This window comes from Myotis brandtii, unplaced genomic scaffold, assembly GCF_000412655.1.
Source record: "Myotis brandtii unplaced genomic scaffold, ASM41265v1 scaffold163, whole genome shotgun sequence".
In the NCBI taxonomy this organism is placed as follows: domain Eukaryota; kingdom Metazoa; phylum Chordata; class Mammalia; order Chiroptera; family Vespertilionidae; genus Myotis; species Myotis brandtii.
Genome location: NW_005355962.1, coordinates 157,938 through 179,103, shown reverse-complemented (window position 1 = coordinate 179,103; position 21,166 = coordinate 157,938). Strand labels below are relative to the sequence as shown.

At 39.5% G+C, this 21,166-nt stretch overlaps 1 protein-coding gene across 3 annotated transcripts in view; it reads left to right on the top strand.

The window, feature by feature from the left end:
- The window catches only part of USP6NL (USP6 N-terminal like), a 177,709-nt gene extending 156,867 nt beyond the window's left edge, over positions 1-20,842 (top strand). For all 3 annotated transcript variants that reach the window (XM_005862286.2, XM_005862284.2, XM_005862285.2), the window contains one exon: positions 17,458-20,842. In XM_005862286.2, the coding sequence (XP_005862348.1) occupies positions 17,458-18,866 (1,409 nt within the window). In that variant the 3' untranslated portion in view covers positions 18,867-20,842. The remainder of the gene's footprint in view (positions 1-17,457) is intronic.
- The last annotated feature ends 324 nt before the right edge of the window (positions 20,843-21,166 follow it).

Below are 21,166 nucleotides of genomic sequence, written 5' to 3'. Positions count from 1 at the left end.
TTCATTATATTCCACAAATGAGTGAGATCATGTGATATTTATATTTCTCCCACTGGCTTATTTCATTTACCATAATGCTCTCCCGGTCCATCCATATGTTGTTGCAAATGGTAGAGTTCTTTCTTTTTTACAACAGCATAGTATTCCATGTGTAGATGTACCACAGATTTTTAATCCACTCATCTGCTGATGGGCACTTAGGCTGTTTCCAAATCTTAGCTATTGTAAATTGTGCTGCCATGAACATAGGGATGCATATATCCTTTCTGATTGGTGTTTCTGATTTCTTGGGACATAGTCCTAGAAGTGAGATTACTGGATCAAATGGGAGTTCCATTTTTAATTTTTTGAAGAAACTCCATACTGTTCTCCACAGTGGCTGCAATGGTCTGCATTCCCACCAGCAGTGCACGAGGGTTCCTTTTTCTCCACATCCTCGCCAGCACTTTTCGTTTGTTGATTTGTTGATGATAGCCATTCTGACAGGTGTGAGATGGTATCACATTGTCGTTTTGATTTGCATCTCAGATGATTAGTGACTTTGAGCATCTATACTAATAAAAGAGTAATATGCTAATTAGACCGGGAGACCTTCTGGACGAACTTCCGGACAAAGCTGTGGCTGCGAGGGCCGAGGCAAGCGGCCAAGGCTGTGAAGGCCCATCACAGAGACCCAGCCGGGTGGGCAGGGCCTCCCTGTGGGCGGGGATCAATGGTGAGCCCAGGCCTGGTGGGAAGGGCCTCCCTCTGCTCTGTGATTGATCCCTGAGGGCGGGGATCAATGGCAGAGCCCAGGCCTGGTGGGCAGGGCCTCCCTGTGGGCAGGGATTAATGGCAGAGCCCAGGCCAGGTGGGAAGGGCCTCCCTCTGCGGGGTATTGATCTGGGGGCTCCGTGATCCATTGCCCCACAAAGGGAGGCCCAGGCCACCTGCCAGCGACACTGTGGGAGATGGGCAGGGCCTGCCAGCTATCTTTCCACAGAGGGAGGCCCAGGCCAGCCAAGGATGGCACCCTATGCCTTTTGCCCGCAGAGGTAGGCAACCGGTGGTGGAGTGGGGGCGACGCCGCACAGATGGCAAGCAGTGGCAGCCTCAGGGGTGGGGCCAGCTTCTGGCAGCCGTGGGAAGGAAAACCCCGATAGGCCCTTTCCCCCACCAGCCCTGCCCTCCCTCCCACTGCTGACCCTGACAGTAGGGAGGAGGTACTGTTTTACCCACAGCGTCCACAGGAATTACTGCAAATTTACTTCTCGGTGGAAGAACCTTTCATTCCCAATATAAATTACCAATTCCATTAAATGAAACTTCAATTTCTAGACTCGATATGAAGAGAGAAGTTGCTAAAACCATTAAAAAAGGTCAAACTTCTCATTATTGATGAATGCACCATGGCATCCAGTCATGAAATGATTTGTAACAGATCTATTATTGAAGCTACCTTTGGAAATACTATATCTGTAGATAATATTAAAATATATCTAAACATGTGATTCTTTGTCCAAAAAATGAGCACGTTCATAAATTAAATGAAGAAATTTTGGATATACTTGATGGAGATTTTCACACATATTTGAGTGATGACTCCATTGATTCAGCAGATGATGCCAAAAAGGAAAATTTTCCCATCGAATTTCTTAATAGTATTACTCCTTCAGGAATGCCATGTCATAAATTAAAATTGAAAGTGGTGCAATCATCATGCTACTGAGAAATCTTAATAGTAAATGGGGTCTTTGTAATGGTACTAGATTGATTATCAAAAGATTGCAACCTAACATAATCGAAACTGAAGTATTAACAGGATCTGCAGAAGGAGAGGTTGTTCTGATTCTAAGAATTGATTTGTCCCCTTCTGACACTGGCCTCCCATTTACGTTAATCCAAAGACAGTTTCCTGTGATGTCAGCATTTGCGATGACTATTAATAAATCACAAGGACAAATTCTAGACAGAGTAGGAATATTCCTACCTGAATCCCGTTTTCAGACATGGTCAGTTATATGTTGCTTTCTCTCGAGTTCGAACAGCGTGTGACATTAAAGTTAAAGTTGTAAATACTTCATCACAAGGGAAATTAGTCAGCACTCTGAAAGTGTTTTTACTTTTAATGTGGTATACAGGGAGATAGTGGAACAAGTTTAATTAATTTATCAGTCATTTGTATCAATGTTGTTTTTATATCATGTTTTTGTTGTTTTTATATCATGTCTTTGCTGTTATATCATGTTTATTTATTAATATGTATATATATTATTTTCATATACATTTCACTAATTTTCTTTCATCTCTGACACTTCTATTATAAAGGGCAAATAGCTATATTAAAATATTTCCTCTAATTAATTCCCTTTTAATGTGCACGAATTTCGTGCACTGGGCCACTAGTGTTTTCATATGTCTCTTGGCCTTCTGTGTGTCCACTTTCGAAGTGTCTATTTAAGTTCTTTGCTCACTTTTTTATTGTATTGTTTAACTTCCTTTTGTTAAGATGTATGAGTTCCCTATAAATTTTGGAGATTAGGATATGACATTGGCAAGTATGTTCTCCCATGCAGTGGGCTTTCTTGTTGTTTTGTTGATGGTTTCTTTTGCTGTGCATAAGTTTTTTATTTTGATGTAGTTTCACTTGCTTATTTTCTCCTTAGTTTTCATTGCCCTAGGAACTGTATTGGTAAAGATATTGCTACAACATATGTCTGATATTTTGCTGCCTATGGATTCTTTTAAGATTTTTATGGTTTCCCACCTTACGTTTAAGTTCTTTTTCCATTTTGAGTTTATTTTTTGTCTGTGGTGTAATTTGGTGGTCTAGTTTCAATTTTTTGCATGTATCTGTCCAATTTTCCCAGCACCATTTATTGAAAAGACTGTCTTGACTCCATTGTATGCTCTTGCCTCCTTTGTCAAATATTAATTGAGCATAATGGCTTGGGTCAATTTCTGGGTTCTCAGTTCTGTTCCATTGGTCTATATGTCTGTTCTTGTGCCACATGTATAGTTTTAAAAACCTTTGTGAGCATGTTATTTCTGTTTGGCTCCTTGTACTGCATTACTATGAACTCTCACCAGTAATGTGTGATGGGGCCTGTTTAGACCCACACAAACACAACATAGCACTATTAAATTTTTAACTTTTTTGCTGGTTGGACAGAGCATTGCATTATTGTTTTGATTTGCATTTCTTTCATTTTTATCAAGTATCTTTCTTATGTATTAATTGGGCATTTTATTTATTTTCTGTAAACTTCCCTGTTCATCTTCTACCCATTTTTCTATTGGCCTTTTTATACAAGTTGTTGATACATTAAAGAGATTGGTTAGTTTAATATATGCATTGCAGATGCTTTTCATATAGAATTTTAAAAATTTCAACCATTGTTTTTCTTTATGGCATCTCACTTCTGTGTCTTATGTAAAGGATTTTCTACGTAGTGAGTGAAAACTTTTTTTACTTACCTTTATTCTATCTTATAGCATTTATGTTTTTATTTTTATTGCTTGATTCTTTTTTTAAAACAATTTTAAAAACTGTTTATTTATTTTGTAAGAAGTTACCCCTAGTCCAAAGTAACTATGTTTTAAAAAATTTTGGCCAAAAAATTTACAAAAACCTTTTCAGTTCAACCTAATAAAAGTGATATCTAAAAAATATTCCCCATAATTAAGTCTGTCTTTAAAAGTTCAGATTCTAACGCATTTCTAAGGCACAGTGTTCTGGAAGACGGATGTGCTTCTGCTGATGTCGCGGGATGGGTGAACATCCATGACTGGCTCCCAGTGAGCCCGGTGGGCACCTTCCGCCCTGGACACTGTGGGATGTGAAAGTCAAACGTAGGCCCCCAGGGCTGTGTGGAATTCCTTGAGACACTGTACCAGCTGCTGGAACTTGGGCCTCTCCTCCGGATCCAAGGCCCAGCAACAAGCCATCACAGCAAATAGTTCATCCAGACAGTTAATAGGCTGGACTATTCATAACCGTCTTTCAGGTACACAGCCATCTCAAAAGGGTCAATGTCCACATAGGGCGTTTCGCCCAGAGTCATGAGCTCTCACAGTGTCAGTCTGAAGGCCCACATGTCACTAGCACTGGAAAACTCATTATTAGCCAGACTTTCCAGAGCCACCCACTGAACTGGCCTGTTTTCATTGTCCCCCGACAATGATAGTCCATGGGGAACAAGTCTCTGGAGAGGACATTGTCTGTATCTTAACTTGAAGTGTGTCATCAATGACACAGTTCCTAGCAGCAAGGTCTTTGCTTCATTCTTTAACCATCTAGAATTATTTTTTGTTTAAAGAAGGATGTAAAGGCTTGGCTTGGCTTATCCTATATGATAAAGAGCTAGTATGCAAATGGTTGTCATGCCCTCACGCCCTCATGCCAGAGGTTGTCCGGATGGTTCTGCTGTTCAGTAGTTCAGTCAGTTTGCATATTATGCTTTTATTATTATAGATGTGTTTCCTACTAAAAAGGCAGAATAAATGCTTGCTTTCTCTTTGTCAATTTTCAAAATTAGAAGTTGATGTTCTAGATTATGTTCAATGGCAACAAATGACCTTTTCATTTGCTTTCTCATTGTGAATTAGTGGAATTTGATTTATTCTAAATGTTTCAATTAGATATAATTATTATTGTTTTATTGCTCAAATTGTTGTACATTTGGTCATTGGGATCTCTCTTAAACTGATTCCTATGTCCTTTTGATCCAACACTAGTAGACTTAGAATACTTCTTTGCTTTCATGTGCAACAAGATATCTCTGGCTTATCCTAAAAATCCCCTGTTCCTCAAGTTTTATTGCACAAATAATACACAAATATACCCACATATGAACTCTGGACAATCGTTGAAGTATGCTGAGTTATGTGTGAAGGCTTCCCATTACTTCATTATACTTCTGTTCTTTCCTTCAAAGGAAATTACTGGCCAGTAGTTTGGGGCATATTCTAAACCTTTTCATACATTTACATAAGTGAATGTAGCTTTTTTGTAGATGGTTTTTATCAACAAATGTGCCATTCTAATCCTAATTTGCTAACACTTTATCCTTATGTCACTATTTGTGTTTTAGTCTTCATTTATTGTGAGTGTATCAAACCTTTTCTTTATATTGCTAATCTGACTTCAACCATTTCTGTCCTGTTTTCTGTTATTTTCCTGTTTTATTGACTAATTCTATAATGCTCTTCTTTTTGGCCACTAGTAATAAACATGTATAAGTAGATATAATGTTTTAGCTCTCCATCCCTTCAAGTGAATCAACTATGAAGACATCAATTTAAATAAAAGTACTTTTGACAAGTGAACTATTAAAATGATTCAGATGGTTTCTTGCATACCCCATTGGCTAGTGATTATTTGTACAGAAATATCCCTCTATTCTCGTCAGCTATCTTCTATTCAAATAAAGCCATTGGCAGAGATTTTTGTCACTTAAGGAAGTCATTCTGATTAGAAAGCCTATGTTGATCTACTATGGCTGTCAGTTTGGTCCACATTTATAGCTTATGACCTATATAGAACAATTGAGAGAGACTTTTTCTGAGAATAATTGAGAGAGCCATTTTAAGTTTATCTTTTATTTTAGATATGAGAAAATAGGAAACTGAAGGAACCTTTTTAAGAAAGAAAACATTTCTTGCTTTTAGCTCTGGGACCTGTCTGTGTTTTTCTAGAGTAATTTGGGAATTTTATTCTCTTTATCTAGAGAAAACTTTTCCAGCTTCAGCATTACATTGTTTTCTTGTGTGTTTGTTTGTTTGTTTTGTTTGTTTTTTGGTGGTATCAGTCCAGATTTTTTGCTGGAACATGGGAAGAAAATGTTCATTTGTACGTGGCCCCAGCAGGGCTTTGTGTGGGTTACAGTTGGAGTTCTTTGTGGCTCACTTCCAGGTAACTGCTATTTTTCACTTTCTCCCCTCTGCCTCTCCAACCATTCCTTTCCTTTTTCCTCCACGGCTTCCTTTTCCTGGGCTGGTCTTTGCAATGACCTCTAGGAGGTTGTGTTCTTGCCATCTTCTCATTCTGCACACTGCCCCAGGTGCTTTCATCATTTCCCTGGTATGCAGTCACTTCAAAGACATCCAGCTCAGAACCTCCACCCAGATCTTTGTACTAGGACTTCTGAGCGCCAGGCCCATTTAACTGATCCTGTAAACGGGCACTTTCACCTACCTGCCCCTCAGATACTTCAAACTTAATGTCTAAATTCCTATCCCACCTCCAGCTTTTCCCATTTTTCCTCTGCATTGCATTTCCTATTATGGTAAAGTACTCAATATTCACTCATCCTCTTATTTATCCAAAATCTCCTTCTCACTGCTGCCCTCACCAATGGCTCTCCATTTAGCTATGGCATATAGTTGCCAAGTTCTGTGCTTCTTTTTCTTTTTTTTAAATATGTTTTTCTTGATTTCAGAGAGTAAGGGAGAGGAAGAGAGAGATAGAAACATCAGTGATGAGAATCATTGATCTCCCTCCTGCACACCCCCCAGGATCAAGCCTGCAACCCGGGCATGTGCCCTGACTGGGAATTGAACCCTGACTTCTTGGTTCAGAGGTCGATGCTCAACCACAGAGCCACATCGGCTACACTGGAAGCCCTGGTGCTGGTGTTGCTTACATCCTTGCTGAACCAGAGTGATCTTGTAGAACAGCCAGCCCTTCTGAGGCTTCAGTGCTTATTGGAGAAAATCCAAACTCCTTAGTTTGACAGATAAGACTCCCTTGGCCTGCTTGTTTTCCTACTTCCACCCATCCTGCCTCTTGGCCACTTTTTTTTAAAAAATTCTTTATTATTGAAAGTATTACATATGTCCCCTTTTACCTCATTATCCTCTCCCAGCCCCCACCCCCCCAGGCTCCCCAGCCTAGGCCTTCAGCCCCTATTGTCTATGTCCATTGATTATGCTTATGTGCATACAAGTTCTTTGGTTGATCTCTTACCCGCCTTTCCCATCCTTCCCTACCTTCCCTCTGAGGTTTGACAGTCTGAACGATGCTTCTCTGTGTCTAGATCTGTTTTTGTTCATCAGTTTATGTTGTTCATTATATTCTACAAATGTGTGAGATAATGTGATACTTATCTTTCTCTGACTGGCTTATTTCACTTAGCATAATGCTCTCCAGGTCCACCCATGGTGTTGCAAATAGTAAGAGTTCTTTCTTTTTTAGAGCAGCATAGTATTCCATTGTATAGATGTGCCACAGTTTTTTAATGCATTCATTTGCTGATGGGCACTTAGGCTGTTTCCAAATCTTAGCTGTTGTTAATTGCGCTACTATCAACATAGGGGTGCATATATTCTTTCTGATTGGTGTTTCTGATTTCTTGGGATATTCTTGCTCCTGGCCACTTTTAAAGAGTAATAGTAACAGCAAATTTTGAGTCTTATAATAGACTCCTTACAAAATGCTTTCTTTACATACACATTTCAGTTATTTTTTTCAGCAGCCCTTTGGAATAAGGCATTTGTCAATGTAAGTTTGTTTTTTAATATCCCCAAGGATAAGTTTCCATATACAGCATTATATAGGTTTGTGAAATTAGTATTTTGCTTACTATGTTCTTTAAATTTATTAATTCAGCTTACAAACATTTTCTTCATATGTTGCAATGTTTATTACTACCATTACAAAAATAAAATGCAAAGGACAGAATGCATTACTGACGTTTTTTGAAGTGATGGAATTGTTTTGTATCCTGATTGAATACATACACAGAGAGAGATAAGTCCATTTTATTGTTAGTTTATAAAGGAGAAACCTCTGACCCACTTTTTGAGTGAGTGTGTTTTCACTTTTATTTGTTTACATAATGGAAACTGGTGTTAGTCACATATGTCCAACAATTTTGATGTATGTGTATGTGAATTGAAATGTTAGGAAACACAAAGTGCAGATTTTAAAAATAATTGTTTTCACAAAAATCTACTGAATTTATGTGGTATTAAACAGGTGTATAAATGATAAATGTTTAAATAATTGTCTTCTTTCTGCTTCCCTTATATTTCAGATTTAATATGATGGAGCAGGGGGAATTCAATCCATAAGCCTAACTACAATAATTTTTTTTAAATTTGTAAAATAACCTAGCAATAATTTAGAAAGCAAACTGTACTCTTTTGATCACCAGTTATGAGGCTAAAATAGTGTTTGAATTGCATATTCTTTTGGCTGATGGTATATTAAAAGGAATTTTGTGACAGTAATTTAAAACTCAGTTGGACTTTATATTTGATCTGGAAGGGAATGAGATGCCTCTCTGAGGATAATTTTCCTGACAGTGGCCCCCACCATTTCTTAGTGAATACTGTTAGAACAGTCAGAATATATATATTCTCCTATTGTTGAAATTTAAAAGTAAAATGTTGCTCACAAGAAAGAGCACTTAGAGCACTTTCCTGTAATTGTATGTCTCGTTGGGTGCAAAAACCTGTTAATGCCTTCTGAGGCAATTAATCTGCAAGGCTTGTAGTTGAGTGTGCTGTCCACTGGGTGGTGACAGAGACTGAATAAAATCAAAGATGGACCAGCCCGGAGGGACTTCAGAGGGACTCTTTCCCTTATATTTTTAAGGATGGTTAGAGTATTCTTTTTGTTGGCTTAAAAAACCTACTAAATATTATTGCCTTTATTCTTAAATATATCAAGTTATATCTCCCTTTTTGAGTAGAATATCATAATTGTTGGCACTGGCATAAAAATATTTACCATTTATATGATGACAACAGCAGCGAAAAATATTATTAATGTGATATTTTCACAAAAACATCCCCTGTTGTATCTGATGAGAATTGTGGTGCTTTCCTACCCTTTAAGGAGTAGGGCGGTAATTCTTCATTAACACTCCTGTGGTTTGGGGGGAAGAAGGAAAGAATAAAATTTTAGGCATGAAGCTATTATGGGGTGAGCAAAACAATACTATGCCTATTGAAAAGAAGTCTAGAATGAAAGTATGGATTATAAATATTAATACTTATTGCCTATTTTTCTTTATTGATTTCAGAGAGGAAGGGAGAAGGGGAGAGAGAGAGAAACATCAATGATGAGAGAGACTCATTGATTGACTGCCTCCTGCACACCCCACACTGGGGATGGAACCCGCAACCCAGGCATGTGCCCTTAGCCGGAATCGAACCCGGGACCCCTCAGTCCGCAGGCTGATGCTCTATCCACTGAGCCAAGCCAGCCAGGGCATAGTCATCTGTTTTGACATCAATTATGTTTCAATCTTTCATTGTACTCAATTGCTTAGAGGTGAAAGGAGAGTTAATACAAACAAAGGCCAAGTGCAGCAGTGTGTGTGTGTGTGTGTGTGTGTGTGTGTGTGTGTGTGTGTGTTCGCATAGGTTACAGTGGATCAAAGAAGAGGCTATACAATAATGTTTAATGCTTAATTGGATATATGTTTGTGGAAAAAAGGGCAGAGAACATTTAGTAGCTTATGAAAATATTGCTCGTGATGGCATTTGTCCTCACAGGATCTATGCTGTATATCTTTAGCTCAGTGAAAGTTGAATAATTAATCTCTTAAAAGAATCGCCTTTATAACAAAGTCAAGTAATTTCATATTTGCAAAGGTCAGATTGCCCGGGCACAGAGTCCTTGAGTTTGGTACTGCTGTTGGAGTTCAAAGGCCTCTGCCCCGCCCAGTGTAACATGAGCAAGTCCCCACTCAGACTTGGGAGTTACAACCTGCTCTCAGGCGGGAGAAGCTCCCTCATAGGTTCCCTGTGGCCATCTCCACTTTCTGCCTTCCCGATCCCCTTGCCGTCTTTCCTTCCTTTTCCTTTCGGTCATTTCCATGATTCACCTACCACAATCGCCCACTCTTGTCCTCTCTTTCTCTTTCTTCCCCTCTTTTCTTCTCTGGTCACTTCTTTCCACCACTTTTCATTCCTCCTCATCTTTTGAGAGACATGGTTCTCCACAAATGAGGTTGTCCTGAGGGCCCCCCAGGGCCTTTGCTGAAGTGCCAACAATGTATGTAGAATTTACACTGTTCAGAGGTATTGGGTCAGTAATGAGAGTAACTTGTACAGTGTTATCAGTCAACAAATACTTATGGAAGATAGATGTCGATACGGGATCCTGAGCCATGAATTAGTTTCTCTTGTTAGTCTTTAGTCTGCTCCCTGGTCACAAATCATTATAGAAAGTAGATGTGACCTACACCTTTAAATTAAGCAAATCCCAGCACATTGGTCTGGCCCTCACCCCTATCATGTAAGGCCTCCTAGCCTAACTGGCATTACTATCTTTAAGAAGGGGAGGAATTGGGTTTTTTTTAAATGTTTTTATTGATTTTTTTTTTTTAAGAGAAGGAGGAAGGGAAAGAGAGATAGAAACATTGATGAGAGACTGGAACATCAATCATCTGCTTCTTGCACACCCTTTACTGGGAACTGAGCCTACAACCTGGGCATGTACCCTGACTGGGACCTCTTGGTTCGTGAGTTGATGCTTAATCACTGAGCACACCAGCCGGGCGGAATTGGGGTTTTTAAGCACTTACATTTTATTAGGAGGGTCTTTCTTACATTGTTGTTTACTGCCTCTTTTTAAATTGCTTTATCTTCTTCTGTGCTTATTGGAAATCTTTATGGGGGCAAAGGACCATAGTCTTTAAATGTCTTTATACATTTGAGGTATTCACCATGTACCTCTTATAGAGTTCTAGTTCCTAACAAGAGATTGACATTTAGAAAGTAATTAGATACAGTGTCATTTTGTTTGCACTGAATTTTTTTCCCTACAAACTCTGCTATACCTAGTTTCTTGGCTATGCAGATCTTAGGTATTTGTAACCATGTGTAGTGTATGTATGAACAGTGTGTCATTACTATAATGTATATTTACTATATACCAGTGGGCATTTTGTCAACACCTTACACACAATTCTGTTATTATTTTATATATTATAGGAAAGAGTACAAAAAGTCACTTTAAGTAGGTTTTTGTCTAGTCGAAAAGGGAAATGTATTGCATGAAATAACTTGAAGATGCTGCCTTTTGGATATTTTAGAATAGTGGCAGATTTCTCCCCCAATGTGGATTTTGGCCTCTTGCCTATTCAGTAAATGGAACATGTTAACTTTTTCTTATTATTTTAATATGATGTGTAGATGCATAGAGTATTAATGTCTCTTCCTTAGAGAAATTTCTCTATTGACTTGAATATAAAGTAGTGTTAAGTATAAGGTAAATACTTTTCTTACCGTTTATATTGAAAAATTAAATCTCCCACTTGGGTATGATGCATACCTTTCCATTTTGTTTCATGCATGAAATTACCACCTCAGCCTCTCCATTACTTCCTTCTCAATTCTTCTATTGCTTGTCCTGAGAAATACAAGCCTATCCTACATTTTACTGTGTGTCCTGTTAGTTTTTATTGATGTGTGCCTTTTATGTATCTAAAATATTTCAGGATGAAAAGCCTGTGAATATTAGAATAAGAACAATATATGAAATGGTATTATTTTTCCCAAAGATGTTCGGTTTTCTCCCTTAGTTCTCTTTCCTCCCCACTTTCTTCCTTCCACTCCTACTTTAAAGTGTTTTTCAAAACCTCTTTCCCCTCATTGGCTCCTTTTTATACCCTATTTTATTCTGCTTCAGTTAGTCCAAACCTAGAATATTGCTTAAATTCTGGGCACCACACTTAGAAGGATGCACTTTCATCTTCATCAGTGTCAATAAGTAGCTGGAACTGATGTCTATGGAAAATGCTTATGGATGCCAACCCCAAACTGACTGTTTTAGCAATAAGTTGGTGACTAGAAAATGACATACAGGAATCTGCAAAGTAATGGAACTCTAGTTGCCTTTTGGATGTGGTACCGCTTACATCCACCTTCCACATTTGTTCTGTTCAGTTGCCTCTTTGATGTGGTATGTCAAATAAGTTTTAATTACTATAGTTGTGGACATTGAAAATGTGCTAGGACCATAAAAGCAGATGATCATAAATAATGAAATATGCAGCATGTTACTAACAGAAAAAAAGCAATCCATAAAATGGGTGCTTAATAAAGCAAGTCAGCTTTCAGATTTAGGATGTAGACCTAAGGGTCTTGTCTTAGTCAGTTCAGGCTGCTATAACAAAACGCCACAGACTGGGTGGCTTTAACAATGGAAATTTATTCTCTCACTATTCTGGAGGCTTGGAAGTCCAGGACGAAAGTGTTGGCAGAGTTGGATTCTTCTCTCTTTGGCTTTAAATGGCCATCTTCACGTGGTTGTCTCTGTTTCTTTCTGTGTCCTAATGACTTCTTCTTATAAGGACATGAATCATATTGGATTCACGGCCCACTCCAGTGACCTCATTTAACCTTACTCACCTCAGTAAAGGCCTTACTTCCAAATGCAGTCACATTCTGAGTTACCAGGGATTACCACTTCAACGTACGAATTCCGAGGGCACAGAATTCAGCCCGTAACAATGAGGTGGTTTTAGGCACAGTCCCTGCTGAAGAAGAGGAAAAACACCAATTTGTTCTCAGGTGACTCATCTCCAACTCTAGTGCCCAGTCCACCCATGGGACCCAGACTGTGCAGCTCTTTACCGAGGCCACCCTGTGCCAGGCACTGTCCAGGACTCCACACATTAGTCAGGGAACAGCCTGCCTTCCTCTTAGGTGTCGCCTCTCTCTGTGTACTTGAGAAGGGGTGATGGCAAAAAGATGGCTGTCCCCACGAGGTCCAGTGCTCCCTTTCTGACCACTTCTCCAACTGGGTGCTCCTCCCTGCTCCGCCAGGGCCTCCCCTCACCCCACTACTGACCACAACTCAGGAACCTTGAGGGCTGCAGTCCCTGTGGTGCAACATGGCTACTTTTTAGAAGCCTTTGCAGGCGGGGAGGTGAACACGGGGCAGATCACACCTCTCTTTGAGGCCCTATCTGTACTCCACTCTGAGTGTGTTGGTATGTTAATTCCATCATGTGGTCTCTACCCTGTGACCTAATTACCTTCCAGTGCCCCTCCTACAAATGCCATTACATTAAGGTTACACTGAGAGTTCAATATATGAATTCGGGGGCGGAGGTGGACCACAGACATTCAATCTACAGTAGTTAGCTAATCTTTGAAAAATCCAGTTCCAAATGGATTTGGTCTCATGAGTTGTGAATTGATACAGGTGGGAAAACAGTCTGAGTAGCCACAGTCTGGACTAAGAGAAGCTTTCACCAACAGCCTGAGTTCTAGGGAGTACACATGCAAGTTGCAGCAGCAATTCTTTTATTTTTTTCTTAATACTGGTATGGAGAATTTAAAATATATATATTTGAAATTATTTTCTATGCACGAGGCTCTCTCTGCAGGCTGTTAAAAGCCACTGAATGCTGGAGAAGCAGGGCAGCTTAAAGGGCTCAGCATGACGATCACTACAACTGATCCAGTTTTGTCTCTGGAACAGCGCATCTGCAGGCACAAACTAACCGCTCTCTGGGTGCCACTGTTTTCCTTTTCCTTTTAATGGTTATGTTTTTCATCAGGTTCCCACGCACCAACCTGAAAAGGGTGTTTCGATGATTGACTGATATTATTATCTGAAGGAATATCAACCAGCCATTGACTTAGCCAGTCACTTAACTGCGTTGCATGCCCTTAGAAAATGATCAGAGTGAGGACTAAACGAAAATTCATAGATTCAGTTTTCCTATTGCATAGGTCTTTATATCTTCTTGATAATTTGTGTTTGTTGGGGTCAGTTGCCTGTAGGGAGGAAGGAATTCATATATTTATTTGGAATTAATGAATCATTATTTGTAGAGCTGATAAAAACATTTTGGGGACACTAAATAGATTTTAATTTTTATTGTTAGTTTTTAACCAGAAAGGCTGATAACTACTTGTGAAAGTTCTTGACTTGGGCTGCCTTTGAGTCAACTCTCTTGCCCTGATTTCAGTATTTCCTATGAGACTAGTCAGAGCTGAACTGAAATACTTTGGGTTATTTTACACGCAGCATTCATGAACAAAGGAAACTTTTCCCAGTGACAAGCATTTTAAAATTTGGGCTATCACTTATAATCATTTGTCACTTATTATAAAATGTCTTCATTATGAAAAGACACAGAACAATTTGGTATGCCTACTGTTCCTGAGTAGTACCTCATCAGTAGTACCTGATGAGAGAGAATCATTGATTGGCTGCCTCCTGCATGCCCCTTATTAGGGATTGAGCCTGCCGCCAGGCATGTGCCCTGACTTCCTGGTTTATAGGTAGATACTCAACCACTGAGCAACACCCACCGAGCTGTTAACTGTCTTTAAACCAGGAGCCATACCTTACTCCGCTCATCACTCACAGGTCACACCTAGCACAAGAGCGAGTGTCTGTGCTCTGCCTTAAGGCATATCCTAGCGCAACCTCTCCTCACAGCTTCCCTCACACTTAGTGTAAGTGTAAAGAGAAGAGGCTCTGGAATCAGCTCTGGGTTTGAATTCTCCATCTGTCAGTGGCTAGCTATGAGCACTTGGGCAAGGACACGTCTGCCTCGGTTTTCTCATCTATAAAATGAGAACAGTAGTAGTAAGCTATGTTATATGCCTATTGCTGATACTGTATGTATAGCTTTTGAGCAGTGTTGACATATAAGGGCTCAATGAGTGTTAGCTATTACTGTTACTTTCATTAATTATTATACAATCTAAGTCCAACTCACCTTTCAAAGTGAACTTTATAAGATTGACATCAGATCATGTTACTCTCCTGCTGAAAAGCCTTCAGTAGTTTATAGTAAACTCAGAAAAAGAAAAAAAATCCAGAGTTCTTACTGTGGTCTTCAAAGCCCTGTGTGATGTGACTCTTCATTGTCCCCAGCCATTCTCCACCTGGCACAGGCACCTTTGTTCCTGCCGGGACTCTCCCTGCTCTGCCCTGCTACACCCAAATCACTGTGATTGCCTTGTCCTGGTGCTGTTCTCACAGCCCTGCACAACTAGCATAGCAGCTCCATAGGACGGGGCTTCACCCTGTTGTTTTGTTTGTGCATCACCAGCAACGAGAGTGCCTGGTCCATAGTAGTTGCTCTATAGCTATTGGTTGAATGGGTGAATGAATGAAACAAACGATTCCCAATCCTAATACTTTGTGTACTTTCACATGTATAAAATAAAGAGCTTGCACAAATATTGACAAAGTAAAATTAAATTTGGTTAAAACCATTCCAAAGTTTCTCTAGAATTTAATGAACATGGCAGAGTGGAAGAAAACAGTGACCCGGAGTGAAAATGCTGGGTCCTGGTTCTCATTCTCTTCCTGCCCCTGAAGATCACTTGGCTTCTCCGAGACTGCTCTCCTGCCTATAAAATGCAGGCAGGGTTGGAAATCTCTGAGAAGCTGTCCCGCTGAGGGAAGTGGGAAAAAGGGTGAGGGGGGGCACCTGAGCCCCTCCACTTCAACTAGAGCAGCGTTGTTTAGATTTCCTTTATATACTGGGGTTTCATATGAAATTTGGTTTGAAAAAAAGTCTGTTTCTTAAAAAAAAACCACCAAATTAGAAGAGCACAAAGGTTATTTTTAGCTTAATTGATTCTGGCAGCTTACCTATTTAAAGGATATTGTTTCTTCACATTCTCTGCACCCTCCCCTCCCAAAGGAAAGTTCATTGACTATTTTTCAAATGTCTTAAAGAAAATTAAGATATGTGGGTAAATAACAAAATTGTCCTTATCAACAATGAACTACATGAAAACAAAGACCAGGTTTGCCTACTCACTACTAATGTATTCATTGCTTAGCACAGTCCCAAAGCAGAGCTTACTCAATAAATATTTGTTGGATGGACAACAAGTGGATAGTTGAAGTGAGCAGCAGCTTATTTTTAAGGGAGAATATATTTTGTAATAATTAGTGAAAACACATCTTAAATCATGGAATTTTTACAAGTTGTTTTTTTCAAGATGATATTTATTGATTGTTGGTATTGTAATAGGTCATGTTTACACAGTGTCTGCTAAATGGCAAATTTATTGCACCTTCCTTTAATTCCTCATTCATTTCTAATGTTAGTTATTTAAAACATAAAACTCTCAATCCAAGATGGTGGCAGAGTAGTAGATGGAAGCTACACTCATCTCCTTCCAGGACCAGACTGGAAGTACAACTGAGATATAGGACAATCATCCTGAATAACCAACTGCAGACTAGCTGAAGAGAGATCTTATAACCAAGGATTTACAGAAGAGGTCACAGCGGGACTGGGATAAGCACAGAATTAATGAACTCCTAAGATAGCAGCAGGAAAGAATAAACAAAGAGCTTGCTAGATTCCAACAAAGGCTACCAAGAAACCTTACGAAGTTGCAGATGACTTTGAGAAGTTCCTACATAAACTTCAACCTGAAACTCAAGTTGATGGAGAATTTCTGGCATCACTGTCATCATCAACAACACAGAAGACTGCAGCTTTGAGGAAGGAGGGCACTGAGAGAAACCAGAAATAGGCTGGGTTAAGAATATTGTCTACAAAATAAAATCCTATATAATAAAAGGGTAATATGCAAATTGACTGAATGGCAGAACGACCAGTCACTATGATGTGCACTGACCACCAGGGGGCAGACACTCAATGCAGGAGCTGCCCCCTAGTGGGCAGTGCACTCCCACAGGGGGAGCGCTGCTCAGTCAGAAACCCTGAGCCGGGCTCAGGGCTGGTGAGCACAGTGGAGGTGGTGGGAGCCTCTCCTGCCTACACGGCAGCGCTAAGGATGTCCGACTGCCAACTTACTCCTGGACTGCGAGAGGGTATAGGCCAGGCTGAGGGACCCCTCCCTTCCCCCCAGTGCACGAATTTCATGCATCAGGCCTCTAGTAAAATATAAAACTAAAAGTGCCCAATGTGAATTCCTTCTTTTTTTTCTTTCTTTTTTTTTTCTAAAGTAGGATCCTCTTAGAATATTAGCTTTAAAATAGAGAGTACTGTTTCTTTTTTGCAGTAATATGGTGAAAGGTGCTTAATAATAAACTATGTGGGGACAACTTTAGATCGCAGTTGGCTTTTAAATTTGGCAGATCTGCTTGAAGTTGATAAGAAAAGTTTTACTGAGATTTCAAAGCCATGTTAAGTTGAAGTAAGTTAAAGTGAAGGTAATGGTAAGACATTGAACAGCAGGATTGTTTTAGGAATAGAAATGAGACTATCAGCCTTGCATTCTTGAAAAAAAAAAGCATGTAACAGTATGTCTTAACAAAATATAAGAATCATGTGTTACACATAAGGTTATAAAATATTTTCACCACCTGCACATTGCCTAATAAGATTTTGAATTTTGGTGTGTTTTACAGTCAGTCTCTCTAAAAAGTGCTTCTCTTGTAACTATAATTCTGTGTGCTTGTGTATGAGTACACATATGAAAAGTATACAATTGTTCATAGCATGGTTCTTATATTTGGTATTGTTTATTCATGTGTTAATGTTACTCATAAGTATATCTTTCCTTTAGGTAAAGAGGATGAATTTCCAAAGAAACCTTTGGGACAGCTTCCACCTGAACCTCAGTCTGCTGGCATTAGTCACCTGAGCAATGGACAAAGTGTTGGCAGATCAAGTCCCCATAAGATCAGAAGAGAGAGTGGCTCATCGCCTCACAGAAAGCCCGAGCATTCCCCTCACCATCAAGGCAGAATTGGTACACCAGAAAGAGCGAGGCAGCCAGGACGGGCATCAGTGGAGGAGGACAGTAAAAAGCTTAAAGATGAAGCAGACTTTCAAAGAAAACCTTCATCAGGTCCACAAGACAATGCTAGGCAATATGACCATGCATCTGCTAACCAAAATAGCAATGCTCTCTCAAATATCAGGAAGGAATTTGTGCCCAAATGGAATAAACCATCAGATGTTTCAGCTATTGAAAGAACTGCCAGATATGCCACTGAAGGCAAGAGTCGATTTGCACACCCCACGCTTACAGTCACCATCCCGAATTCTGCAGATCCTCGGGTGTCAAATGCAAGGCAGAAGATGAAGGTCTGGGATGCCGATGAAGGGAAACGGGGCTCGAATGCATCACAGTATGATAATGTACCTGAAAATGAAAATGGCCCATCTGTTGAAGAGGCACTAGAAAGGGCTTACTCTCAGAGTCCGAGAAATATTGTTTACACGCACAGTCCAAGGAAGCATCCTGAGCCAAGTTCTAGTCCATCGAAAGTATCAAACAAGTTTACTTTTAAAATGCAGCCTCCAAGTTATGCAAAATATCCAGCTCACCTAGATGGGGAAGATCGAGGGCCCGTGCACCCCCCATCTTACAGCAATCCCCCTATTTACCACGGAAATTCTCCAAAGCACATCCCCACCACTAACAGCAGCTTTGTGTCACCACAGTTTAGCCATGGAGCTCAAATGAATCCTCCCAGGAGACCTCATGGTTCCACTCTTTCCATCAATGTTTCTCCAGAGAAATCTCACAGCCGTCCAGCTCCTGTTGTCCTACCATCTAGTCGCATAGAAGTTCTTCCCATTGATATTGGTGCTGGGGGATATTCGGGCAATTCAGGGTCACCAAAGAATGGAAAATTCCTCATTCCTCCAGTGGATTATTTGCCAGATAACAGAAAATGGTCAGAAGTCAGTTACACATTCAGACCTGAGATGCCTGAACAGTCATGGACTCGGGATGCTAACCGTAGCCACTTAAGCAATTTAACAAAATATTCTGCCTTTCAACATGTACCCTTTCAGGACCATGGCCTCCCCCCAGTTTCCGTGGATGGTCCAGTGCGGTATAGAACTTCCCCGGCTTTAGAAGATGCCAGCTCCTCTGGGTATCAGTATTCAGGGCCCTCGGCTCCAGTGTATCACTACAGAAAACGGGATGGACTTTCTATTCAAGAATCGGTATTGCTGTGAGAATTCATCTATACTTGCTGGAGACGAGAGTGGAAATCTCCCAGAATCTACATTGCTATGTTTGTAATTGCCAAAGCAGTATTTTGTACCATTGTAAACAACTCGCACAATTCTCATGTTAGTAATAAGAATAGATGGGAGTGTTTTCATCCCCATGTAGATGCTGCTGAAGATGAGCATTGTAATTGCATCATCACTGAATCTATTAATTTACCGTGGAAACATAGCAATAGCATTTAGGGATGCACACAAAATAAATTAACTACTTAGTTCCATTTATAACTTCTCAACACCTAACACTTTTACTCTATTAGCCCATTTTACTTTGAGTAATGTTACAAAGCACTGAAAAACTGTCTATGAATAGTAGACATTTTTAAGGCTCTATGTAGAGTATGTGTCTTTAAATAGATATAGACATCTACACATACACACTTAAACACAGAACTAATGAAACATTAAAAAACCTGCTTTAATCTAGATCCATGAAATAATTTATCCTCCTTTTTTTCTTTAACTGGTCTTTTAGTCAAGTCCTCCCACCCCCTCATATTTTTTAACCCAGATCCTAAATTGACGTAAGGGTTTGCCTTGAGGTGATTAATTCAGATCTCACAGAATACTCATTTTCTGCTGCCATTTTCTTTGAATCTGAAAATTAAAGACATTGGAGGGAAAGTCTAACCACTTAATGGTGCTTAAAAATTGTGGCAGTGAAAGTAAGTTGAAGGCCACAGGTGTAAGTATCCATGTGCCCAGAGGTGCAGGCTCAGTGTATCCATGGGCACCGAGATCTGTTCCTGCCTCTGCGCCCTTGCTCTGGCCTGCTCACAAAGCTCAGAGCAGAATGTTCCTGCCAGATGTGAAGGGAATGCGGTGGCCCAGGCTGCAGCTCTCCTGTGGGTGCCAGTGGGAGAGGCAGCAAGTTCCCATGGGGCAGCAGAACGCACTCCTGGAAATTCCTTTGAAAGCAGGATTAGCAATATGGTTGCTTCTTCTGCCCCTCGTTTCCTGCAGGGCCTCACTACAAAGGGCTGGGTGGTCCTTTACATGATCTTTTTCCTGGCACTCTTTTCTTTCAAGAATATAGTCAATGGATATTGCCGCCACTTAGGCCATTAAATTATCAGCATGTAAAATTGTAAAAATGATCTGAATTATGGCCTTTTCTTTTTTAATAGTGTGACTTTCATAATTTCAAAAATATATTTCTTTTTCAGGGACAAAAATTCAGGTCCATGTTAAAAAAATTAGCAATGTCTTTTACAATATTCTATTTACACTACAGTTACCAAAACACTGACAAAGTTTGGGGCATGCCAAGAAAATATGACTTTGTGTTTAATTAGAGAGCTTGTTTTCAACATTATTTGTTCACATTTGAACAATAGAGTGGAAAACCTAATGTTGAGGGTTCTTCTCGTTGCAAGTTGTGGCTTTAAGCTTTCAAGGTACAGAAGTATGTCTTTTAAAATGAAAGTAACATTTGTTTAGCTAGTGAATGTGACAATAATTTTTATGTATATAATGAGTCTAATGTAATCTTAATCACCTTGGTAATGATGTTATTAAATGACAAAACAAACGCAGTGTATTAGCAGGTGAGCACTACACAGAAGCTCAGACAAAATCCTGACGTCACTGGGCTCTTGATTCAGATCATGTGAAGCTTGGACATAAATGTATGTAAAAATGTAGCTGAGGACATTAATTCTAATTTTTAAATCATGATTCTGTGACTTGTAATAAATCAAGCTGTACAATTTAGTTCATGATAGCAGCATCTGAGCTGCTCCAAAATCTATATATCAACAGTGGTAAATACTGTAGATTTATATATATATATGTATGTATGCAAAATATGTATACACACACTATTTTCTTATGTCATCTATGACATTTTTTATCTGTATACTTTTTTTGATGTGATTGTTTTTAACATGCTAAAAGTAATACATATATTTTGTTTTGTGTCTTTTATGTGCTTTTTTTTTCATATGGCAGAAGTGCTGCATCCCTGAGCCTTCTAAAGCTAACTCTCTTCTAATTGAGTAGATACTGCCAGTGTTTGCTGACATGGCTTTATATACTCAAGTTCTATGTTACATGCGTTATTAATTTCCAGTAGTACTGTGTTTAGAATCACAGCACCTTTATTTTATGTAATCTGCCATTATTAATAGCAATAAGGTATTATTTCTAGTCTTCCCCATTATAATGTATAGCTGTGGTAGGTTTTCAAGTAGGAAAATTCTATTTAAAGTTGTTTTGCCACCATACAATTTCACGCTTTCAGATTT